This window comes from Branchiostoma lanceolatum, chromosome 5 (assembly GCF_035083965.1).
Source record: "Branchiostoma lanceolatum isolate klBraLanc5 chromosome 5, klBraLanc5.hap2, whole genome shotgun sequence".
NCBI lineage: Eukaryota > Metazoa > Chordata > Leptocardii > Amphioxiformes > Branchiostomatidae > Branchiostoma > Branchiostoma lanceolatum.
In genome coordinates, this window is record NC_089726.1 from 13,186,577 (window position 1) to 13,213,157 (window position 26,581).

A 26,581-nucleotide genomic window follows, 5' to 3' on the forward strand; every position below is an offset into this window, starting at 1 on the left:
ATTACAAGCCAAATGCCACCCCCTTACAGCCACAGAAATTTTATCTTGTCCAAACTAGTCCGGTTTATTCAGAAACCCTGTCATACCATTTACCACTAAAAATAGTCCCTGTAAAAAATCTTGATGACACAAACAGCGATAATCACGTACGAGGTATCTTGTGTACGCCGGGATTGCTACAAGGATACAGGAGGGTCTGCTTGTACGCAGAGCTTCCTGTTATAACTGGTTTACAGATGGAGGGGGAAACTTGGAGCATCTGGCTGGAAGTTGCTGTCACATGTCAGCAAACGTCCCAGCCAGGCCTTTGGCTGGATAAACAAAGGCTCACATTTGACTCCATTCTCTGCCATTTTGGGAGAGGCCTGCCTAAACATGGCTAGGACCCAGGGAGGGACAAATGACAGAGGGATTGCTTCTGCTATGGGGACAATCTCAGCAACAAACCTCCAAGGAGCTTATCTAACCATGGTGGGAAAGCTGCCAGATCTGAACTTCAAACCAAGATATGCTATGAGAGAAGTCCAAGCATTTTCGCGTATACAGTCGGAATGTGGAAAGCATGGGGGCCCGCTACGCAGGAGGGAAGTGTTGAAGTGGGTTGACAGGCATACAACAAAAACCAACAATCACAGAAACCAAATAAACAGTGGAGGAAAGCTGTCAAAACTCTTGTGCAAACTACATAGCTAGGCACCAATATGATAAACGTGCCTGTGTGTTTCTTATAATAACCCTTGCACATCAATACCCCCTACAAGAGATATTACTCCTTCCTTCCACACAGAACACTTCAGACCCCTCTACACTAGAGGCAGATGTTGCACAAAGTCTTCTAGCATCTGAAGTAACTCAAGCTGGCAGAGTAAGCCAGCAAGGATAAACAACGGTCAGGGCGACGCCGTGATTGGAAGTCGCAGAGTCTGTCCACATACCTGCATGATGCGATCATGGATCCGCAGCTTCCCCTGCTCGTCTGCCGGGCCCTTCTCCACGATTCGCGACACGTAGATGCCCTCCGAAGAAATCCCATCTCCCTGTAAGGAAGAAACAGTGAGCTTACCAGAACAGATCATAACATTGTGGTAAAACATGATCTCATCCTGCAATTCTGGATTGGGGCGTTTGGCTGGCTTCCCTTCAAAAGACAAAAGGGGAGGGGCAAAGCAGCATTTTGTAGATATAATAGACTTTCTCCTAACTACGTTTTTAATGATTTCTAATCAATTATCTGACAGAACCCAATGAAAGGTATATAAACAGCATTATAAGATATCACTGTCAGTTCCAAGGTAACTGTACTCAAATTAGTATCGATAATGAATCAAACTTTGAAAGCAAAGATATATGTGAGCTATATATTCTTATTGCAAATAGGAACTAAACTTGCAATGGTGCCAAATGACTTCTCCACCATCAGTCTCAGTTTAAAGGACTGTATTTCTTGTTTAAGCTCCAGACTAAATAGAAGTTTGAAACTGGTAGTGCAAGCTCCCACTTCATACCCTTGGACACGTATTGCTTGGATTTGTCATTGGAGTATGAAAAAATGGGCGACAATATTTGACTTTGACCTTGTAAGAGTCCTTTCAGTCCACTTAGAAGGGCGGCCTGTGATGAAAACTTGAGTCATTTCAGCTGATTACCTACTTTACCTAAGGTTTGAATTTCTGCACTGCTGCCAAGACTACCTATAGTGACTACCTAGCCATAATAAACTTTCTGGACAAAGAAATATTAGTCTAGGTTCTACATTTTTATAAAAGGGTATATAATCGAGTGCTCCAGTTTTTACAAATAATTAGATCTCCTCTGGCTGTTTGGAAGGCAGACATTTGGGGAAATTCAAGTTTGCAGGGGTGTTTCAAGAGTTATTGTTACTCTATGCCCAGTGGGGGAAAATCCACATACCAAGTGTGACACAACTTCCTTCCTCTGGTAGCTTTCAGAGTGGTACAACTGAGACGTTTTTACATGTTTGAGGACGAGTATTTCCATCTACTACTAGTCTACTGTTGCTCAAGCTTTCTACAAAGGAAATAGTGGCTTCCCTATCAAATGCCTTCAACCTTTGTCCTGGCTAGAAAGTTTCAAAATGCTGTTGTTGTCTCTTTTAGTTTCAGACAATTATGCACTTCTCAAAGGTATATCAACTGTTTGTATGTAATCACCAGAATTATACGAAGACATCCTTGCTCTGGGAGTTGTAAGCTAAGTTAGGTTCTCTAAAGTTTACATACATCACAGAAAGCTGGTTCACCCCTTGTTAAGAGCATCCGAAGTGTTCTAGAAGACTCAAACTATCAACCTGCAACTAGGTTTGAGAAAGAGCCTCAGTTTCTCACAACACATAACTAAAAGAAAAAAAATCAACTCACGTAACATAATTTCCTTTAGTCAAAAATAGGTTTCACTTCAGTTTCTTACTGAGATTCTTGGACCCGTCAAACTTTCCTGTCACTTGCTATGTTAGTTGGCCCAATTATAGTGCCATCGTAATTGTCCCATGAAAACGAAGAGTGTCCTGTATACATACTCACAGCTTACAACTCCAAAAAACACTTCAGATTTAAATGGAGCAAGACAAAGGTGTTCTTTAGAGGTAGTACAAAAAAGAGCTTCTGAATCTGAATATACATCCTTTCTTTGTTAGGGCAGGTTCTGACAAAAGGCAGACAATTTGTATGTGGACAAATCAATATCCAAGAATGATTCCATTCTTTACTTACTGTTTGAAACTTCAAATTTTATCAAAATTGTAGCTTTTGTCTGTGTACAAGAATACCACACCACCACTATACAACAGACAATTCTTACACAATTAAAGAAGAGACCATGAAAACTATTATCCAGCCAGGTCTTTTGTGACATCACCCATTCACAGCATGATGAAATTGGCTTCAATACAGCTAATTCTAATTGAATGAAATGGTAATGGTGTAAATGTGGCCTATTCTTCTCTGTACATTGAAAAGGAAATAGACTTCAGCCAGATGAAGAGGGGAAAATGGGAGGTGATTTGCATGATGAAGGAATGATCACTCCCAGAAGTAATTACTTAACACAGTCACTGTCACCTCCTGACCTCCTTGTCTCCTAGCTATGGAAACATCACAGAGGATTTAAACATATTCATCAACAGAGGAAAACCTGAGCTGTGTGTATCACACCTGATTTGCCGTTTCAAATAGCTATCATCACATTCATCATTCTAAAATAATTGGCAATTCATATTAGGTACATTTTTGAGGAACCACTCCTTGAAGGCTTGAACTATACAAATTCACACATTGTTTGATACAAAACTAGGATCTTATCATTGTTGAGTTTTTATGTCCTTTTCCGGACATTTTATGTCCTTTTCCGGACATCATTCTCATTTCTCCCACCATGCACACCTACCACATTTCCTCCCATGATGTTAAATCCCAGCATGCCTTGGTCTCGCTCCAGGATCACGGTAAGTCGCTGTTCCTCTCCAGGCTATGGAAACACAGAAAAAAATTCATACAATCATCTCAAGGGGCAAAAAAACCTAATGACAACCTCGGTTTTGCCCTTCTGCATGCTTGGTGTGTGTGTGGGGGGGGGGACCAATTGGTTACCACACATGCCAGAAAGGAGCCTATAAAGGTCCATCAAGTTAAAACGACAGAAATAGCATAGGAGACTCCTAAAAATAATCTTACTATCTCAAGATTGTAGAATTCATCCTATCAATTATTTCACTGGATGGCACTGAAACTGTCCTATGTTTCGGACCAGCGACTCTTCCTTTGAATTCTGAAACTTGTGAGGGTGCTTGCGAAATTCAACAAGGAATGTCGGACACTTGGATTCATGTGTACTAACAAACTATTGGTGCCAAGTGAGCTTGGGACAGCAAAGCACAGTGGGACAGGCCTAGTCCCTGAACACCTAACAGCTGCAGACATATCAACAGATGTTCAAAAGTAGGCTCTACATACAAGGAAAGGAGGAGGGTCAGTGAGATTTTGCAACACCAGAGAACATAGAAGCCATTATCAATTACTCTTACATTTCACTAATTTTTGCTCTTCAGGCCACAACCATTTGATTCCTTGGTTCTCAGATTTTTGTAGAAAACTGATGGTGCATGGAAGCAAAATTGAAACAAGACATACTGCTTCAGCTGTAATATACAGAAACTTTTAAATACTGTGCGTGTACACAAGTAAATCTTTGGAACAGCTTACTGTCAAAGATACATCATTTCAATAAAGATTGATTGATAGAGCAACTTAGAAATAGAAGACAAGGACCTTCTTCCTTTGGTAGTACCAAAGTATGCACATTTGGGGTTGACATGTACCCAGATTTTTTTTTCCAATCAGAATTTTTTTCATAAAATGGGCAAACTTGGTGAATTGAAAGAAAAAAAGTTGCAAAACCCCTGGGATGGACAAAGGCCAGACAATGAATGTGACATGTCTGATCTAGAGAAAGACATGTCACATGGCTGGCATTTTCCGCTTTGCAGGGGGCATCTAGTTTGAAAGGCAACCTGAATACAGTAGACAGAAAAGCTGACATGATGCTAAACAGAAATGCTGTAATTTTCCTGACAAATTTCAAGATAGAACTGGGAGATACTTAGTTGGTCTGTTGATAACGGTTTATACCGATGTGCAAAATAGCTTAACAAAGGAAAGGAGGCTTGCTCATGAACCCTCTATGCCAGGAAACTTTCGCCATCATCTGTTTGTCTAACCCACAGTGGGACACCTTGAACTAAAGGGCAGGGCAGTTGAGCTTGTTCAGTCCTGTTATGAAATTTCCTATGTAAACCTTGTCCTCATTGGAGTAACAGAATTAATTGGATCTTTGTCAACAGTGGGAGGCAAGTAAAAAGGGGGTAGGTATCTTTGAAGTCTGGGATTCAAACCTAAAAACAACATCCCCTGTTTAGAGGGAATGTCACCCCCCTCAGAACAGGAAGTACCAACCAAGAACCAAATTATGCACCTTCTTTTGGAAACATTTCGTTGTCAGCATTTTTCCCTGTTTTCAAAGTCTGATGAGCCTTCTTAGAAAGCTGGTCAAGAAAAAGTATTGTTTGCAGAGTTTGCAAATATTTACGGTGAGTTACAGAGATAAACAACGTTGCGTGGGGCATCTAAAGTGGTAAACTACATAAATGTCCTATCAACAAGATACCAGCCCTAGGCAATGCAGATATCTCAAATCTGATAAGGAGAGAGAAGTAGACAAATGACAACTGGTCTACACTTTACACTCTGTGTTTTTATGGAGATGTTAAAGAGCAATAGGAAATAAAGAGATACACGCTTTATTCCCCAGGCTATGTGTTTTGTGAACTTTACAACAAAAGGATTTAAATGGCCAACAACTGGCGCACACGCTCTGTGGTCACACAACAACAGGCCACCAGGTGACAGGTCACGACCTCACCTTGGGACCTGTGTAAATGACTGGGTATGGCAAAACAATAGATACTATTCTTTCAGCCCCCCACCCCATTCATTTCAATGACATACCTGCCAATTCCTCCTGGTAAAGTAGTCGATCTGTGCCCTGTAGTCCGTGATTTTCTTCTGAAATCTCAGCGCTTGCATGTGGATCTCGCTCTGGATCGTGGCGATCTGGGCCAGCAAGGCTTTCTCTCGCTTGGAGAATCGAACAGCACGTTTCTTGTCGTCCTGATCGGCCCTAGAGAGCTTGAGCTGCAGGGATGAGACCAGGTTTTGTAAGGCTTTGATACAGTCGTGTTCCGTAGACGAAGCGTCTTTGTGGGTGAGGGTAAGGCCACAGCCTTGTTGGCAGACTCCGGCGGGTCGGAAGGGGCACAGCTCGCGCTGGTGTTGGTCGTGATCCTTGCAGTTGACCATCTCCCGGCAGCCGGGGTTACGGCAGGGCACGGGGGTGTAGTCACATCGGTCCAGGTGAGCCCCTAGCTCCCTCAACGGCACCACCGTCTCACAGCCCCGCCCGTCGTGGTCGCACCGCACGGGGAGGGAGAGGACCAGGCTGCGGAGGGGGAGGACGTGGTGCAGGTCCCGAACAGACGGGATGGTAGCGCCGCACGCTACATTTTCTCCCCCGAGGTACGGGCAACAGGCGCGTAGTTCCACCCATGGCAGCACGCACCCCGCACAGAACACATGTCCGCACGGTGTAGCCAGCGGGTCCTGTAGGACTCCTCCACACAGAGAACAGAGCAAGTCGGGCGACACGGGCCCCGAAAACCGACGGGTATCAATCCCCATGCCGAAACTCCTAGCTCCACGTTAGTACACGGCAAACATCATCAGGACAGTACAATCAGAAAGGATTGGTAAATGTAGCGTCCTCCTAAAACACACAATCCTAAGGCCCGTCCTCGGTAGTATTGAGGCTCAACACTGACCTGTTGCTCACTCGATTCAATGAGCCCCAAACTTCCTGATAAACTCCGAAATCGCTGACTGCACTGTGTTTACAGCGCTGGTCTGGGCCAGAGCAGAGGGCTGATCCCCAGGACAGCTAGCGGATCCACGGTCTCAGTCACGGGCCGTCTGGCCTGACCCCTAGTACCACAATCTGCCGCACAGACGGGGTGAAAGCTGCGGGGATCGTCGCCGAGATCACTCGCACAATCCCTCGATAGGTCCACGACAATCCGACGAAATTATGAGACCCAAAGCTGCGCGTGTGAGACGTTCAGCTTGGAAAGACGCGAATCCAGTTCCCTGTTCGGCCTAGGAAAACACAGGAATGGAAATAAAATCGCCCCAGGCCCGGCTCAGCTCGCGCACCCCGCCGGCTAGACCCTTTGAAGCTCCGCCAGGGCAAATCCACGCAGGCAGGGACGTCCTGTCTCCTCGCTATTGGCTATCAAGCCAAAAGTTATTCTTCACCCCTCCAAACACCATGGTCTAGTCCATATCTGGAACAACATTACCCTGCAAGGGGTGGTGGAAGAGTCCACCGTGTTGAATCCATAGGGGTGATCAAATAGGAAGTCGTGGTGATGGGAACTTCCGGCAGGCGGGGACTTTGAAGGTTTTCGTATGCGCGACAAGCCATGGGAAACTGGCTTCGTCGTTTCCATCATAGGGAAAATAGGTGTGAACCACTAATTGCGCCTGTCACAATTTGACCGAATACACACAAACAGATGGTTTCTTCGGACGAAGAAAATGTACGCTGACTTGACCCAGGTGTCCTACACAAAATGCCATTTTTCTTTCCTTTTATGATAGAAGATCATAGAACAGTAGTATCACGAATGTAGTATGACTGATACCAGACCCTGGCATCGGTTAGGAGAGAATTTTAGAAACGTTATTATCAATTTTTTTCAAGGAAAGCTTAACCTTTTTCCATTTTTCCTTTCGTATTTTGAGCCAGAACGCCTGTTCCTATTTGGCTTGGCTGCAAAAAAGGCACGCCAGCAAAATTAGAAGCAGCTGAAGGACGGCAGAGCCCAACATGGAGCTCCCACACAGGGCTCAACTTCTCGGAGGTGCGCGTAACTCTTGGGCTTTGACCGAGATGAACTCTTAATCAATTCCAAAAGGCGTAAGGCTCACAGTCGATGAGTTGAGGTGGTAGATTTAAAATCGGAGTCATTGTTTATAAAGTTGAGACCTGTCTACGTAGCAGGTGACGTGTTCAGATGACTTCTTGAATCTTGACGCAAAAGGACTTGGCACGCTTGTCAACACAAAAGATCACAAGTAAACTGAATGCCTAACTGTTGTGTCTGTGACAATTGTGTCGTTTATTGACTTTACATTAGACAAGTGCGAATGTCAGGGACGTGGGCAAGACATCGGCTGAATGCCAGGGCAGTGCGTTTTTGTTTCCTTGGAACAGGAAATACCCGTTTCTGCTCTTCTTTTCTTTCGTTCTTTCTAACGTTTGTAAATGTGACGAGTTTTCATTTCCTACGTGGACCCATTTTTTATATTTCTCCATATCAAGTGAATGGTATGATTCTGGATTATTTGGCAAAGTGATTGTTTTCATAGTCATGATAGTGACAGAGTACGCAAGGCTTACATCTTTGGAAAAGACTAAAAATACATATTTTCTCCTGTGGTAATGGGTTATATACTAGTAGTTTCTGAAACGTGTATCTATTTTCTTGCTGATGAAACAAACGGAACGATTCAGCAATTAGTAAATGCCTTTTATATTGTTTATTTGATGCTTTCTTCTGTAAATGAAAAAAAAATATCCAGACAATATCAACGCACACCATGTAGTTACTTATGTTTATCTTTGCCCCATCCTGAAAGAAAAACACCAATTAACACTGGGTTGTTTATTGCAGAACAATTTTTGTCGGCGTCGGCAATCGCACAAAATTGGCGCCAAAATTCACACCCTTTTTTCCCTGCCTACGGGGCTGGAGCGTGAAATTGGGAACGAGACGCCCCGTCTCCCCGGGCCAGTTTCACACGGACCTGTCACTCGTGCCGCGCCGAGGCACCCCTGACAACGCACCGGTCGTGGTAACAACACACACGGGACATGCATAGTTAATCACCAAGCAGATATCAGGAGAAGAGATCCTTTTGATGAACCGTTTCAATTTTACCTCCCCACGCCTGCTTGAAGTTTACAACACGATATGCATGGCCTTTTTCGCCGGTGCGCCCAAGCAGTAAGTTGAGTAACTATTGCAGGCCCCGAAGAATATTTTACCTATTTTTTTTCTATTAAAGCTTGTTTTCTTGCTGAAAAAAATACCGTGGAAATTGGCCAAATGGGGCGAAACATTTGTATGAGGAGCTAGCCGATCAATAAGGTTTCACAGGGTTTCACGCTAGCGGGGTTTCAAATTAGTATGCATGGTGAGACTTTTAGGTGAAGTTCCGCAAATATCCGCAAGGAGAAGTTTTTGTGTGTTTCCGCGCTACGGGTCTGCGATTGCATAGAGCTAGCGATTGCATTTCGTCGGGCGGTGAAATCTACCAGTATCAAAAGATTTCATGGCTGGATCAAATGACTCGCTTGAAGGTGAAATATAACACAATCTTTGGAAATAATCAATCTTTCATGTTAAAAAAAGAATAGTTGTCGCATTTTGCGTAAATTAGAATGCGAAAAAAGTAGGTCAACACATTGAAGAGTTTCACCTGCTTAGATGGTATATGCTGTTGATACATTGCGATACGGCCTCCACATGTTCAGGAACACGTTTTGCGTTCTTTTTTTCTTCATCCCATCTCGGGTCTTTCTCAACTTGTGTCTTTACTTCCTGCCGCGTTTTGTCCCTCCTGTAGGAAGCGGCAGGAACTTGCGGCGCCATCATTTACAGATTTTACCGTTGAAAATTTGATTTTCTTTGCTGTTAACGGCGGTAGCGCCTTGTTCTCTCCAGTACCGCCCTCCTCCCCCATCCAACATAAACATCCGGGCGGTTCGCAACTGTGGACGGAGGAACACCAGCTGCCGACAGCCCTTCCACCAACTGAACAACCACAATCACATCTGACAGGACACCGCCTTGTAATCTTCTCTGGAGATGTCTCAATACCGCAGCTGCCCATCTGTCCCCCGAGAAGGAAGATAGAAACACAAGGTGGATGCGTTTTCATTCTTACTAATCGTCGGGAATCGCCTTGAAGTCTTGAGTAGTTTTTCTTATGGAAAACTCGGCCGCTCTTCTCTGGCGATTAGCTGAAATCCAAGGCTTGTTGGGAAAAGCCGCTACCTACGGAAAACCGCAGAAGAAAGAGGAATTCTCACGCGTGGTGTGTGTGGTAATGAGAGGGGAGGAGTACTACACGGTTAGTATTTTCATTCAGGAGTAAAATGAAAGCTAGAGACCAAAAATATTCCTCGCAATGTGTATCACTTGTATCGCTTCCAGAAACCACTCGTCCCACGCTCAGAGATCGTTCACAAAAATAGCTACAGTGCAGACTGGAGTGGAAATACTGCACACTAGAATGACGGATTAGCAATAGCTCACTTCAAAGAATCGCCCGCTGAAATCTTCTTACGGATAACGAGATTGATCCGGGGATGACGTACCAGGCGTGAAATCGACAGCCTGCTGTTTGTTGTGCTTTTGTAAAGCAACCGAAATCGATTTTACTGACTGTTGAGCTGGTGTGAAGTAACAATATTTTCGTAATCGTTGCAGATTTACATCCGATATGTATCTTGGTATAATGAATTCGCGTCACTTGGGAAAAAAACACCCCCTTTCTGAAACAAATCGATGAACAACTATCTACAGTTTCGTCACTTTTCTCAGTAACTTTGAATTCACTTCACTCACATGAACACTAGAATGAGTTTCTCAAAAGTCACGACTGACTTTAAGATGTTAACACATGTACGTGACGCCAGCCTAACGTTCAAACAACGCGCACTGCGTATGTCGAACTAATCTCCGAGCAGATCTAATGGTTGCGAAGACCGTATCCAACTGGCAGAAGTTTTTTATTGCAACCTAGGGTTAGGTTGCAATACAAACTTCTTCTGCCAGTTGGATACGGTCTTCGCAACCATTAGATCTGCTTGGAGATTTACGTCGAACTGCATCAGATGAGCAGCCATGGTACTGAAGCGACACCTAGCGATAACTGCTTAAAGCGTACCCAAATCGATCGTCACACTCACAGTGTCCCCTTTCTTCAAAGTTCCTTTAACGTCTTACTCATTGTTCTATCAACTGACTGACTGAATTATTCTCAGTAGCTATGTATGCATGCTAACTTTTTGCCGTTTTTTTGTCATTTGCGATTTCTGAAGCAATAGCTTAGAAAACATCCATTGTCACTTTAGTTTGACATCATATATTTCTAGGACACAAGAGAGGAAGAAACAACATCCAGGGACCGAAAAGAAAGGACAAAATATTTTTCCGATTATTCTTTTTGTTTTTCATCTCATTTGTTCGCAAACTCTAATATGACGTGGTGTCAATCGCTCAGCCAGTGAGGGCGCCAAAGTCACAGTCGGCGAAATGTGAGGAGCCGAACCACTCGTGGCATTGACAAGTGGCACCGTCCACCTCAACAGCCTCCCCTGCAGAGATAATGGTTCCGTCCCAGGCGTAACAGTTGGGTCCTTTGAAAAAAAATACAATATCTTGAATCAGATGTGTTGAATCTTCTTGATAATGCTATATTGGGATTATGAAAAAAAGTTTATTCTTAAATCTATTTTACTACAAGTACACGCATCCACATTACTTCCTATCAAACAGGAGACCCACATGATTTTCCTATCGCCTAATCAATGCGTTACATCCCACAAAGTTATGCAAGCACACCTTATAGATATCCACAAAAATGAATGATTCAAATGCCTAATGTAGTTCATTATTACTTCAAAGAGTTAAGTTTAGCGAGTTTCTGTTGTAGTACCGTTTGGACACTGCCCACATCTGCAGTTGGCGTAGTCGTCCGGTGTCGCGTCCACACAGGGCTTGTAGTAGGGACAGGTGAACTTCCAGCCGTGGTGCCGGCAGTAGTGACTCGTGGTGGTGGTGAGGAATGGAGGGGTCGCGGTGAGGAATGGAGGGGTCGTGGTTGGGGCTGTGGTTGGTATGGTTGTCGGCACGGTGGTCGCAGGACCTGGAGGCAATCACATAACAATCAATCACGACATGTTGTGACAACGGAATATCTAACCTGAGCGACTCTTCAAAAATGTTTCACTGTATAAACTGCTGGTGCCAGGAATTACGGCAGCTAAATATAACATCCTACTCAACATACTATTAGTATTAGATCGAGGAAAGAATCCAAGAAGGTACATTTCGCTACCACTTGAGGGTGGCTGAAACTACTACGGCCAACATGCAATTCAACAAACACATACAGCAACTGATGAAAAATATCACTGTCACTGCTTGGGTCGACAACACAAACAGGTATGTAGCCGTACCGTTAGGACAGTAACCGCACACACAGTTGGCATAGTCGTGAGGTATGGCGTCCGGACAGTTCAGAGTAGGACAGGTGAATCTCAGGTAGTCCCGACAGGGAAGCATCGGCGTGGTGGTGGCGGTAGTGGGCCAAGTGAAGGGTATGGTGGTGGTAGGGATGGTGGTAGGACTATCACATGACCACGGCCGGCTGTTAGCCTCTGTAGGACAGAGACAGTAGCCGCACCTGCAGTGGACATAGTCGTGAGGTACGGACCCGTGACCCTGACAGTCGAGGTCAGGACAGGTGAACCTCAGGTAGTCCCAACAGGGGAGCATCGGCGTGGTGGTGGCGGTAGTGGGCGTGGTGGTGGTGGGCCAGGTGAAGGGGACGGTGGTACGAGTGGTGGGTGGGATGCTGGTAGGACAGGACCACGGCCGGCTGGTAGTCTGTGAGGACGGATCTTCAGGGCAGAGGCAGTAGCCGCACCTGCAGTTGGCATAGTCGTGGGGTACGGAGCCGTGACCTTGACAGTCGAGGTCAGGACAGGTGAACCTCAGGTAGGCCCAGCACGGAAGGTTGGACGTGGTTGTTGTCCAGGGGAAGGTCGTTGTCCAGGGGATGGTGGTCTGGGGCGTGGTGGTGGGAGGGTCTCCGGTGGTAGGGATGGTCACGGTGTCCCTTGCTGCAAGGGATAACAAGTAATTTAACGTTGCTATTACATGGACCTGTTAACTCTTGAAACTTGGAATAAAATGAAATATCATGGAGCCCAAAATCACTTGTTATACCCCTTGTCCCTTCCCTTTGTTTTTCCAATATTTACATAGTAAAGATATGCTCTTGAGCGTCATTAGAAATATCAAAAGAATAATGAAAACGTACCATCAGGGTTGCAGGTGCTCATACATATGGGAAGGTACGTGTTCCGTCCTGGGGACACCTGTGTCGTCATACAGGTGCAGCGGGTACACCTGGCCGGGCTGAACTCCCCGGGAGGATACACCCGTCCGTCTGAGAACAGACAGCCGGTCAGGCTCCGACCTTTGGCAGCGCTGGCCAGGAGAAACACGAGGGAGAAAATGGCGGGCAGCATCGTGTGGGTCGTGGTCACTGTAAACTGAACTAAGTACAGCAGAACTAGAACCCAGGATATTATTCGTTCACTATTCACTGAGGCCACTGTACATCCTGTGTGTCTACTGCGTCATAGTTTTTGGCATTCCCAGCCCAATAAAATGTTCATGCCAGTCAGTTATAATCAATTATCTAAATTCCGAAAAGATGTCTCATTCTGTGATGAAACCATATTCGCTGCAAATCAGGCCTCTTCTCCTAAGGACGATTGAGTAGAATATGAAGCGCTTCGTTAGAAATTTTACCACCAAGCGTCTATCTACTAATTATGGAAATTGCTAGTTTTATTTTAAGTTAAATCATTTTATAGTTAATTGTGTACGTAACGCTAACTTCAAATGGCCTCGTATCAGCCGTGTGAGAATCTGACACCTGTTGAATTTCTACAATAATGACCCCAGTCACCCCATACATGTATGTCATGCTGAACATGGCAAATACATCGGACGAGAAGGTAATCGTTATCATCATCGATCTCAACAGATATGTTATACTTTTCTACGTACAACTTAGCATCATCACAATAGTTTATATACACATTTAACATGGTACACCGAATTGTGCTATAGGCGTTAAGGTATTGGTCTCGTCATGGAACTAGACCCATAATGACCTACATGAGGTTAATGGCCTTACTTTCACTTTATAAGTAGCACGTCTTTTTGTTTTTTTGTTACAGCAGTGTAAATTTTAGGGGCGTTTTCAGCATTATCTATCATAATTGAAAAAAGAAGTGTGAAGTCCTGGCCTTGGTCATGACCTACACAGATAATTTAAAGAAAATTAAATTCGTACGAACAGAAAAACATCATTGACAATGTGCTATGTTGTTCATATGCATAAGATCTAGAGATATGTATTAGATAATGATTTGGTACACGACACTTTTGACATTCATGCAGTAACACGTTAACTGTTATAGTGATTTCTGTAATGTATGTTAATGCATAACAGTGATAACCGCTAGAATTAAAGAGATTCTTTTGCACTTGTTTGAGACGTGTTTCGCGGCACTGGAAGACTTTTGGGGCTTAGACGTCCAACTCTGGATTGAGTTCACCATGTACAATGTTTTTGTTTTTGGAGACAGTGTTATTCCGCTGACGTGAAGGTGATGAAAAGTATGGGCAAAAGATTATTCAGATGGTAAACTCACATTTTATTTGCTTCATTGAAAACACATTGTCACCATTTCTCTTTAGGACCCGACACGGCTGTTTATCGGTCAACAGGTAAAACTACTCTCTAAGCAGAGGTCTTCCTCCCCAACAAAAGCCGCACAAGTAGAATACCGCGAAAATACCTAGAAAATACCCCGGACCTTACCTCTGCTTGGAGAGTACAGTAAAACATCTCTGCTCTTTCCTACAGCATCTACTTTGCGATTATACGAAGAGACTCAAGTATTGTACCTGCTTTTCAAATAAGCATTCTCTCAACGTAAAGTTTCAACGGCGCAACCACTTGCCGTATGGCCTGCAGTACTATAGGCAAAAGATAGACGGCGCTAATGTCCTTCAGGCCTTTCGCCAGCTGTCAAGCACGCGCACGTGACTACCTCTCGCAACCAAGATGGCGTCGTGGAGGAAGATGTTTGCTCTCTTCTCTCTCGTTTTGCTGTTTTTCTGCAGTTCAAACGGTTTGTTTGAACATTTTATGCCGTTGTGATATTCCACAGAACTTGCTCTTGAGTCTGGTGGTTTTTGAAGCTTCATGAACGCGTTGTTTTTAAGAAGTTGGATGATAACCGTTGTACGTTTGGCCGCCGCTGCTGTACGGTACTGCGAAGTGCCACGTTTACATGTTTGTTCCACCGTTTTCGCACGGTTTTTCGGGACTTTTCTCTGGTTAGAGTGTCGCCCTGTAAGAAGTCTGAGCCAAAAGATTCAACTTGCTATTTTCCGCTTTTGATGGGTCTCTTTATTCACGGGGGAAGAAATAATTAAGATTCTTTGTTACACAGCAAATTGTATGTTTGTTGGGTGGGAGGGGGTGAAAAATTATGTTCGGTTTCTAGACGACCCCCACTTCAAAGGTCTGTTCCCCCCAAGACGTTTACTCCCGTTCGGAGCTCGGTTCCCCCAAGGGGGTTGAAAATCAAAAGAAAGGAGCTCGCCATAACATCCTACTGTGCCCTGTTGTTTTCACTTACTAGTAGTTCCCCCCAAGTCGTTGATAATCATTATTTATATGTTTAATTTTTCTCCTCCCCTAACAGCCCAATCATGTGTGGGCCCCACCGTAGAGGCTACCTCATTCACCTCCACGGATGCGAACCTCGCCATGGAGACAACCTTCCTCGTGGAGTTCACCCTCACCTGCAAGAATGCAGCCAAGGTAGGAAACACAACAGCTTTTCTGTTGGCCTTGGAGCTTGCGGGGTCGTGTGGCGCATGGGCAGCATGTTCGGCTCAGATTAGTCAGAATCAAGTGGTCTGGGTTTGAATCCTGCCATGTCACCGATCTTGTGCCCTTGGGAAAGGCACTTTACGACTTTCCCAACATGCCAGAATGTTCATCATCAAGACCCTGGGCATTAAAGGCAGAAAGAAAGAAAGAGCATCTTACAGTTTTGGTTTAATTTGCCATGCTTTTGACGAAAAGAAAACTACTCTCCTCTTAACATCACAAAGCCCACACATTACAGAAAAAGTGGGATCATTCGTCTTCCACTGTCTCGGAAAAAGAAGCTGAACCCAATAAGTTAGAACTCAGTGTCAGTAGTTAAGACTAGAGAAGTCATATGTTATTTTGTTCATCATTGTCTGTCCGTCCTCTCCGTGTTACATGTACTTGCAATTAGCCTGCAGGCAGGAATTTGCAATAAACTTTCCACATTTATAAAAGACAGTTAAATGAGTCATGTTTAGCCTACATTCTGTAATTCTGTACCAACACGATCAAAATTTGCCCATGGAATGAGCCATGAGTCTTGTTATGTTGCAGTCTATATGCTAGGGAAATATTATTACAAATTTTAAACTGGATTCCCATTGATTTGATCTCCAATCAGGACCTAGTTCTGCATGCAGACATTGGTGACCGTCAGTTTCCCGTCAGCCGCAGTGCGGACGGTATTCACTACCAGGTCAGCTGGACTGAAGAACACAAAGAGGCCCCCGCTGGTAGCTACGACATCAGGTTCTTTGACGACGAAGGATTCTCTGCACTTAGAAAGGTAAACTGGGTTATCTTTCTCACAGTGTTCAGAATAAAGGTTGCAGAGCCTTTGTAGATGACCTGATTTTGTTCAAGGCAACCAGGTTGTCAAGTCAGGTTGCCTTTTGACTTACAACAAGCTTTGTCTCAAATATCAGTGCTGCCAATGAATAGATATTGATCAAAAGGATACTGTACAGGCAGAAATGTTTGCGGCGGTTTTATGTTCGCGGTTTTCGCAGTGACCGCTTCACAGCGAACTTGAAATTACCGCGAACATTTCTGTCAAATACTGTAGCAGTATGTGACTATAGTGCTGCCGCAAACTTAAAACCACCGCGAACACCCCATTTTTGCCTAATCGTGAATAAAAACCACGCAAACTTAAATGCATTTACAGTAATACATCATATTTATGATCTGAAATGTTGGACAACTGCAACCTAAAACCAGTGTGCAATCTCCTTGTTTACCCTGACTGTCCATTGTGCAATCATGGCTAAAAGAAGCATATTGTTTATGTGATATTTTGTTTTTCCAGGCCCAGAGAAGTGACCAGGATGTGAGTGCTGTCAGTTCACTCTTCACCATCACAGTTCACCACAGGGTGAGTAGAAAGGACAACAGATATGTCTTATGGACCTATCGTTTACTTTCAGAGATTGGGGGTTAGGCTTATATAAAAGTTGCCATATGTACAGTTTTCATCAGCAATGTTGGACTTGATCGGCAGAACATTCAACTGACTCGTAACAAGAATGTTGTTGTGAGTTACGTTAATGACTCTTGCACTTTCACTTGTAACTTAGCACTTAGCAAGAAATGTGTGGACAAATGTGTTTTTACTTACCTTCGGAATTCTTAGTACTTTGCGGCAGGAGGATTTTCTCCAGTGCTCAGGTGGGGTTTTAATGTTGATGGGATTTTTATTGTAACCCGATCTTATCCCTGTGCTTTCACTGCTACAGGGTCTAGTCCTGGTAATTAACTCCCACCGTCGGCCAAACAAAGTGAATTTTTTTATCAATATTTCCTCCAGAGATCCCACATCCAAGAGCAAATAAAAAGATGAGACAGAAAACTAAAATGCCCACTTTCAAAATAAAAATTTAAAAAAAATGACAGGCCATGGTGTAACACAATCAATAATTCTTTTTTAAATTTACTCCATACCACAATGAGTGAAATATGCTGTATTTGCTTGCAAAGGTCATCTTTTGAGTGGAAAGCTCATTTCATCCTGAACATGCTGAGACCCGTAAATGTCTTCTTTTTTTTTAAGTCATAAGATTATTAAGAAAGCAAGTAATCTAAGAAAATCTTTTAAAGATAGGATCTGACAAACAAAATTCATAATCCAAGCAAGAATCTAATACCAAGAGCTTGTTGTGAACTGTTCATAAAGTGAACCTCCGTACTGGAAGCTCAAAGCAATTTTGATTTGTCTATGCATGAATTAAGTCTCTGCATCTATGTTTGTGTGGTTAGGAGAGGCTCTTGTGTGTTTCCCTGTTGTATAATCCATGCTAACAGGGAAGAACCACAGACATTTACAGAGAGCCTAGAGAGATACACTGTGCTGTCTGTCTTGCAATACTGTCAATGATTGCAGGATTCGTAGTACAGGAACACGTTTTACACTCTTTGTTAACAGTATTGAAATGTTTGGTAGCTGTCCCTGAGTTATAGATTCTTTTCAATGAGGAAAATGCTGACGACATGAAAGGAATTTGAAATATTCAGCATTGAATTTACTAGTATAATGTATGTGAACAATTTTTGTACTGGATGTACTTGTATTATCTTTTTTCCCTGTCACTCAGGAATTGCCTGTGTATTATTGAATTGTTACAATTTTGAAGGGTGGGTACTCTCTGATTTTCTTTGATACCTGTTACTGTGTTAGGGAAAATAGAATTTGAACATGATGAAAGAAAGTACTTTGCACTATCAAACGTCTGTGTGTTTTGTTGCAGGGTGTGTCCCAGGGTCCGTGGGTCAGCTCGCCAACCGTTGCGGCCATCTCTGCATTCGCCGTCTGGCTGTTCGCCTACAGGGCCAAGAGACAAATCCAGGATTGAACACCGACATAGCAACCACAGCGGAAACCGTCTTTTACAAGGAGTGAACCAATAAAAACTTTTAATACCATTCCTACCCTGTAACTATTTGTGTTTTTTTTTCAAAGGTTTTATGCCATACTTTCCTTTAGGCAAGAATTGACTTTTTAGCCTTAATGATACGACTGTTTTATATAATTGGCTACTCTTTCCTTACATAAGCCTGCTTTGTGTCATTCCTTTTATACCTTGTGGATTATGCCATCCTTGAGCTACAAAGGGCATTCAGAGAGTAGTGTACCTCGCCCTGAATAAAACGTGATAACTCCCATTTCGGGGAGTAACTTAGTTTTAAAGCCTTTTGTCAGTGTCTACCCAATTTCAAACCACTCTTCATTTCCTTGGAGGCAAGACCTTGACATTGATTAGATGGTTTATAGTCTATAGAGATCCTGTGAAGTGTTTGGATGCTGCTTCATTCTGGATGAAGCTCACGGCTCTCTGAATGCCCCTCTTCCATTACTTATTCAACAGTCATGAACTGAGACCTAGAAGCATTACATTTCCCACTTCAATTACAGGTTCAGGTTTGTAAAGAGCACTGCTATGCACTTTCTCTCTTCAGTTGAAGATCGGGCAACATGATCTTCCCACTTCAATTGAAGGTTGGAGTTAGTTCCAGGGCTTACACACACTCTCTCTCTTTGGTGAAGGGAGAGTATGGGAGACCTGGAGCTAACTAGGATGACACTCAGACTATTGCCTGCCTACTTCAGTTTTAAAGATTTTGCATCCAAAGAACCACTTTCTCTTGAATTCAGTTAAAGATTTTGCATTTGAAGAACCATTTCTTCAGAATTCTGTCAAAGAGTTTGCATTGAAGAAACATTAACCTCCCGACATCAGTAGATGATTGTGGGTTGGCAGAAGCATTACTTTCCTGCTTCTTGTTATAATGGGATTGGATGGCTAAGTACGTACAACCTCATGCCTCCGTAATAACATGTTTTTACTGTCTCACGCCATGAAGTTGCACACAAAACATACTATTTCCACCAAACAGGCTTATTATACAATTGATTTTATTATTTATCATTAATAGCCTTTTCCCCAATTGCACTCTATTTAAAAGCAGCTTTTTTGTTGTATTAAGTGCACATAACAAATTACCTCTTTCTGTAATAACGTTAATGTTTTGATGAATGTTAGACATCCAGGTAGTAAGATACGCCAAAAAATAATTACTCAAGCAACTGGATAAAGTTTTGAAACAGTCAGACGTTTCATACAGCATCCACTGTCTTTCGACAGTGACTGATTACGTTAATGTTGTACAACATCCCCAGGATACATGTATCTTTAAGGCTGGAGTAGACTGGATATCACTTAGTAGCAGACGATCATCTATCAAAGCACTATTCTTAAAACGTTCTTGATCAAAGTACATTTTTTCTTGGCAGAGTTTTCTTTCCATTGACCTTTGAGATACCCTACAAGTGGTGATGGCAAGATGGCGTCTACTTGTCTCCTGTCTTCCATTTACTGCAACCCACTCTTCTTTGTGGAAAGTTTATTTAAAACAGAGTATTCTTAAAGTTCGTCGATGGAAGTTAGACATCCAGGCAGTTAGATAAGACAGAATACAAAGGTTAAGCAACTGGATAGATTGTGTAAACGGACAGATGCGTCAGGTATCATCCATTAGGGTTGGGGTTTCGTGCGCGTGAATAACTTGCAGGCGAAAAATTTGCCCGTGAAACAATAAAGTTAATGAAATATGTCAGAAAATATGCACCACAAAATTCTCAGAAAAATGTTACCCCGTGATATGATTTTTTCATCTGTTTCCTGAATTTTGGGTTTGAATTTTAGGTCCCTTGGATATACCTAAGCTGACTCCCAAGGGATTTAAAACCTTTTTGGGAGTTGTAAGCTTAAACGTTGAAATAAGATGGCACACAATGGAATTACGTATCCTATCGTTCTTTCAATTTTCAAGTGATTCTTAGGTGATTTTCAAATGTCAAGTTTTCACGCGCAAAAAGGCGTGAAAGAATATGCTTGAGAAAAGATGAAATTAGGCTAATAGAATGGAGAAAAGTCTCAAGTAGTTCCATTTTACAATTAGAAAAACCTTATATAAGTAAGTTAACCATGTATTTCTTAAAAACTTGAGTGATTTTCAAATGTTTAGGTTTCCATCCCCAAAAAGTTTAACCATTCACAAGGGACCTATTCCCAAGAGTTTTCAAACAAAAAATCTAGGTGACAGATGGAAAATTGTATCATGGGGTCACATTTTCCTGTCTATGATCATTATACTACATATTTTCTGACATATTTTAAGAACTTTATTTCGCGCAGAAAACCCGTTCCCATCCATTACCGTTCGTCGATGTTTCAGTCACTGACGAAAGGTAGTGGATGCTACCTGAAACGTCTGGCTGTGTACACAGTCGACCCACTATCTACAGCACACCAGTAGTCCACTAGAAGTTTTGCGGCAAAACTGCTGTAAAGACGTTATGATTTGAAGGTTTAATGAAGTTTTACACCCCTTTGATTGAGGAACTTTGATCTAAAACACAATATTTTTGAACTGCGAGAAAGACATCACAAGCGTGGTAATTGAATCTGGTCTCTTTGGAGGACCGTAGTTGCCAACCTAATCTGATCGGTACGTCACTTACGTAAGTAACCGGTTGGCAACTAGGAAACTGGGTCTAAAGCCAGTCACGCACGCGCGCACACACACACAGAGACGAAAGGAAATGAAACGAAAGCTTTTGATCACATTTCATGAAAAATTGCCGATACTGAAAGAGTTTCCTTCGCGATAATAGATCTCGAGGAGCGTCACAGGTAACAGGTCTGTAGAGGTCTCTCACCTGGATCTAGCGATGTTGAGGTAGCGAAATCCAGTTTTGGACCTTATAAAGCTCAGTTCACAAATTTGACGTTCCAAGGGTCCAAAGTTTGTATAGCACTGTCATTTCAGTACCCGAGGCAGGCCCAGATCTTCAGCTACTTGACTGCACCGTTATTTGTTAAGTCCGTGCGAGGGCGGCCTCCTCTGAGGCAAAATTAAGCTTGTCCGACTTTGGAAGTGATAATTATAGGGCTCACTTTTCACTAGATGGTAACCGTTCAGCGACCAAAATTGGATCTGTAAGTTGAATATGATCCGACCATAATGTGAAAGAGTAAATTAAAAGACAAGAAAAAACGCAAAGCATACAGGACACGCTTCTTTATCAGTGGAATTTGTTTGAAGTACTTATGAGATTTTTGGCCACCCAGTGGTCGTCACCGCCTCAGTGGGAAGGGAGTTTGAGTAAGCAGTGGAACTCTTTTCTTCATTTTGCCTCAAATGAGACCGTCTGGGACACAACCGCCTCAACAACAAGACAGCACATCGCTCCCAGGTGAAATACCGCCCGGCTGCAGCTGAACGTACGTTGTCGGCGTCTTTAATTACAATCGATGAGCTCATTACTGTAGCATTCTTGTCCTTCGTGGATTTTGTCATGGCCAAATGTGGCTTGTTGGTTACATCATGTCCACGGGGAAGCACGGAACAGAACGCAACATTTTATATTCAAAAAGGCGCCCGCGGCCGGATTGCAGTCACGACGACGCTTAATGTGAACTAAAGAAAACCATTCTCATTACTCTGCAGGACTGTAGTTGTCAGCCTAGACTGATTAAAAAACTTACGTAACGGTCTAGCAACAACAATACACCTGGTTTCAAAGTTACTGTCAATGTGGCTCACACTGAAAAGGTGGCCTCAAGCGCAACTGCCAATTAATGTTAACGTCATCATCATCATCGTTCCTCCTCTTTCGAGGTGCAGCAGAGAAGTTCGTCCTCCAGAATTTCTTACCATGCATTGCAGAAAGGAGTTCCTGTCCTTCCAAATTAGTTTCAGTTTCTATGAGTTTCTTGAGAGTTGTGATTGGTCGACCAATCCTTCTGTTTGCGTCCGGGTTCCAGAATGTTAACGTAATGACTATCTAAGGAGACGAAAGTTTGAATAACTTTATCTTAACATTGCAACCGTTGTTTCTCGAAACTTCAACACCAATAACTGGTCTACAAACTTATGTTTACTTCTCTAAAAAGACATAATTTCGCATGTTTCCGCTCTCATCGTCACCATCACAAGAACACACCGGTTGTACACACGCTGAAAGAATTGAAGACTTGTAGATATATGTATAGAAAACGGTATCATCATAGGTGGTACAGTATTTCAACACAAGAATATTCACTAGCCGTCATGGGTATCCCCAAATGGGAGAAAGGGTAACCAGATTGACCACATTTGCACAAACCGTAAAAGGAGATCCCTTGTCAATGTCATCAGGGGCGATAACGCAAGAAGCGACCACACCTAATGCTGTGCAAACTGCAACAGTTAATGAAACTAATGGTCGACTCTGGGAAGCTCAAGGATCAGTACTTGTAAGTAAAAAGTTTGTTATGGAACTCAATAACAGGTTTCAGGCATACTCGACGACATACCAGTAGATGATATCAATGCTCTTTGTGATAGTTTACACCAAGTATTCACCAGCAAAGAGGTTATATTTTGCACAGCGACCGTGTGTGTGTGTGTATGTGTGTGTGTGTGTGTGTGTGTGTGTGTGTGTGTGTGTGTGTGTGTGTGTGTGTGTCACGATAACTCAAGAATGCCAGGATGGATTGTCTTCATAATTGGTAGGTCTTCTTGAGAGCTCGAAATGATAAGATTTTGGGCGCGCCCCCTTGCGGCTTGCTACGGTACTGCAGCGGAACTTCCGTGTTTGATATCTCGTGTTCTGGACATGCTATGGTCATGATTTTTGAGCGGTAGATAGCTCTTGGGAGGGAGAGTAAGTTGTGTAGGTTTGGGCCCCCTAGCGGAACTACAGGAGCCGATTTCGTTTCAAACTTTCAAAGGGAATAATCCAAGAAGGGGTTGACGGATCGTCATTATATTTGGTATGTAAATAGCTTGAGTGATGATTGACAAGAATCAAAGATCGTATGCTAATTATGCTAATCAGTAGCTAGTTTGCATGATTAACGAGGAAAGTTTATAAATCCGCTAAATGCAATTATAGAAGTCTCAAACATGTGACATATGCAACTAAGAAAGAGGGGAATGTCTATAGATATCAATTATGCACATGAATAGCTAATTTGCATGATTAATGGCAAAATACAATAACTCCATAATGGTAAAATGATGAGGATTTCATTCTTGCAGCATTTGGAAGTTAAGTAGATGTGGACATTATCAGACATATATCATGCAAATGAGGGCCTCATTTGCATGTTTTATGAGGAAATGCTACAATAGCCTTCTTTTCTAAGACAAGACTTTTATACTTTTAACAACTTGTGTTAGTTGGGTAATGGAAACATTTATTATACGTCACTCAAAAAGGCTAACATCAATCGGCGAAGGTATGGGGTCGTGGAACTCTAGTTTATTTATTGCTTTGGCTGTTCAGGACGCACAGCCAGGGATGCCCAACTAGCCTATGGCATAATGGTAATGATAATTAATGCCTCATTGAATCGCGCTTTTGCGGCCCGCCCAACAGCCGGCGCCGTTACACAGACTACTTGGATGCCGCAAACGAGAGAAAAATGAGTGGGTGTCAGAACCATGCTAATACAGGATGGGAAGGCAGCTTAACAACTTGCGTTGACAGAGAGTGTAAACACCTGCAGGCAAGTACAAAGAGCTGCAGCAGCCCAAATCTATCAAACAAGGAACAAATAAGTAAAATGAAGTGCTAGAAGTGAGCGTGTGAACATGGCAGCAGGCAAGGCACAGCAAGCAGCAGAGATGGGCGACACAATGACAGTGTATACTGTATAAGATCACTAAACAGCTGACAGGGGGCTCACTAACATGGCCACAGCTGTAAGAGATAAGAACGAGAGAACGTGTTGGAAAAGGAAAATGGAAAAGACAAGATGGACAAATGGGCAGATCGAGCACTTCAGAGAAACGTTAAACAGATATGTCCCAGAGTTTGAAGCGGTCATCGAAGACATGGGCTTCAACATACTTGGAAATGAAAAGAGGTCCCATCACACGGCAGGGGATTGCAAGCGCGATAAGAGAAATGAAAGCGAAGACATGATGGAGCACCGGATGATCACGAGTACAGAGTGACAACTGACGTGTTGAAAGCAGGCCCAACAGCAATCAATTGCGGGAGCTTTGATAAAACTCTTCTAACGAGAATGGGAAGAAGAAAAGAATCTTGGAAAAGAATTGCGAAGCTGCCAAATAAGTGTGATCTATCGGTCATCAGTTAGAGGGACAAGTCTCAAACGGCAGTTGTCTTCAACTGGTGGACGACAGCAGCGCCATCCGGTAGCTCGCTGCAAGCATCCCAACCAGAACCAGCACGTCTCCCTCGAATGGGTGCCGCTGGAGAAGACGGAATGCCAAAGTGTGTGGGTCTCAGATTCGCAACCTGTCATCCACCTTAAACAAATCCACGCGAATGCTACTGTGTCAACCCTCCTCACTCAGGTGGAGGAGCTGACACGGTCATCATACTCGATTGTCATACATCGGTCCTATCGGTCTGTGGAACGTGGAGAGACATCTATCCGGTTCCTAGCCTGGAATCCATCCTATTTAGCACAGCGGAGCTAGGGTGGCGGCCGGAAGCTAAATAGGATGGATTCCAGGCTATCCGGTTCCAGGAAAGTTCACACATTCACTACAGCGTATGTATGATACGTTCCATTGACAAGATAGTGCGAGAAGAACAGGCTAGATTTAGAAGTGGTGGGGAATGTACAGATCAGATATCCCTCGTTAAAGGAGTCCTAAACCCCAGAGGGGGGAGTTATTTTCCAATAGATGATAATTTTACGTAAAAATGAATGTTTTTTACAGTATACGATTAAGTACCCACTAGTCCCGTGCGCATCAAAAAGCATTCAGTATTCTACCAAATTCCCCAGGTGACCCTCTATTTTCTGATTCATGACAATGCCTGACAGAAGTTAGATGACAAAAAGAACGTCAGGGTGGTTAAGAAAAACTCGTCTTGCTATGTGCTCTTTTATATCTTATTAACAATCGGCCTTCTTATTGTGATTAACCACCCTCTTCTACGCCGAAAATATCCACGTTTAAAGATGTATGTTTGCGCATAGGGAATACATGGGTAGGGTCTGCATGGGTTTAGTGAGTATCATATTGTTTCAAAAACCCACCTTGTGTAATTCATGATCACCACAAGTGGAATTCTGTAAAAAGTCGGCTGATTATGTATTCATTGATACACAATCTAGTGGAAAATAACACCGCCTTCTGGAGTTTAGGACTCCTTTAAACATTTTTGTTGGGGAGTAAAACAATTCAAAAAAAAGTTTTGGCAAATGCAGACCAAACATTTCTTTTAGAAAGGTAAACTTGCCTCCAGGAAGGGTGACCACGCCACAATAGAACTCTTCGCTCTATATCAATTACATCGATTGAGAAGCTTTCGTATACATAGTATACATCACTCTTCCTTATGTGGGATACTCGCCACGCATATGGCTTCCCAGCGAAATTCAGAGATACGTCGTGTTCTTTGATAAAGGACATGTATACCAATAAGCAGTGTTGCGACGTCCGTTCAGTCCTTCTATATGATCCTATATGCAGCAGAAACATGGAGAGTACGTAAGAAAAAAGATCGAGAGCCGCCTCAGGGGATTTGAGGGTAGATCATAGAGGCCTCCGAAGAATCCTAATGATCAATTTGAAATGGCTAGGGCACATCCTACGTATGAACCAAAAACAAGACAGGAAATGCTGGAGAAAGTTCGTTAGCACCTTATGTACAAACACTGAAGAAATTGGTTAGTACTTGCATAGCCTGGATGCCAGAACCCCAATTAAATATCTATCGTGTGATAGATATTTTAGTTTGGGGGTCTGGCATCCAGGCTAGTACTTGCAAGAAGTTCACCTTGTGTTCTTTTTACAGGGGGGGGGGGGGGGAGAAGTAATAGTTCAAGGATGGGCGGGCCAGTTTGTGGGGATATATCAGAGCCCCGCCCCCCAAGGAGCTTGTGAGCATCCCGAGGGCGTCTAAAGACTACAACAGTTCCTCATGTCTACCTTCATGAATGGGCTTGTTTTTATTGCCAAGTTCCTTTATTTATTCGTTTCTTTCTTTATATTTTTGTTTGTTTATTCGTTAGGATGGATGCTTGGATGGATGGATGGATGGATGGATGGATTGATGGAAGGATGGATGGATGGATGGATGGATGGATGGATGGATGGATGGATGGAGGCGGCTACGCTACAAATCATGGATTTTAGGGGAGGGCTTGGTCAAATGAAGAAATGATTTT

General features: G+C 43.1%; 3 protein-coding genes across 3 annotated transcripts in view; 1 reads left to right on the top strand and 2 right to left on the bottom strand.

Moving 5' to 3' along the window:
- Positions 1-6,799, bottom strand: part of LOC136435247 (E3 ubiquitin-protein ligase PDZRN3-B-like) — an 80,292-nt gene extending 73,493 nt beyond the window's left edge. Inside the window, exons 1-3 of the mRNA XM_066428559.1 lie at positions 5,520-6,799; positions 3,403-3,483; positions 936-1,037 (exon numbers count right to left, since the gene is read on the bottom strand). Of these exons, the coding sequence (XP_066284656.1) occupies positions 936-1,037; positions 3,403-3,483; positions 5,520-6,248 (912 nt within the window). The 5' untranslated portion in view covers positions 6,249-6,799. The remainder of the gene's footprint in view (positions 1-935; positions 1,038-3,402; positions 3,484-5,519) is intronic.
- Positions 6,800-10,839: 4,040 nt separating this feature from the next.
- On the bottom strand, positions 10,840-12,951 carry LOC136435868 (salivary glue protein Sgs-3-like). Its single transcript, XM_066429580.1, has 4 exons — positions 12,741-12,951; positions 11,875-12,570; positions 11,352-11,561; positions 10,840-11,052 (listed from the first exon to the last, which is right to left on the bottom strand). The coding sequence occupies exons 1-4, from the start codon at positions 12,949-12,951 to the stop codon at positions 10,913-10,915; spliced, it is 1,257 nt and encodes a 418-aa protein (XP_066285677.1). The 3' UTR covers positions 10,840-10,912.
- Positions 12,952-14,523: 1,572 nt separating this feature from the next.
- On the top strand, positions 14,524-18,302 carry LOC136435250 (translocon-associated protein subunit delta-like). Its single transcript, XM_066428560.1, has 5 exons — positions 14,524-14,631; positions 15,211-15,329; positions 16,006-16,170; positions 16,693-16,758; positions 18,128-18,302. The coding sequence occupies exons 1-5, from the start codon at positions 14,565-14,567 to the stop codon at positions 18,230-18,232; spliced, it is 522 nt and encodes a 173-aa protein (XP_066284657.1). The 5' UTR covers positions 14,524-14,564; the 3' UTR covers positions 18,233-18,302.
- The last annotated feature ends 8,279 nt before the right edge of the window (positions 18,303-26,581 follow it).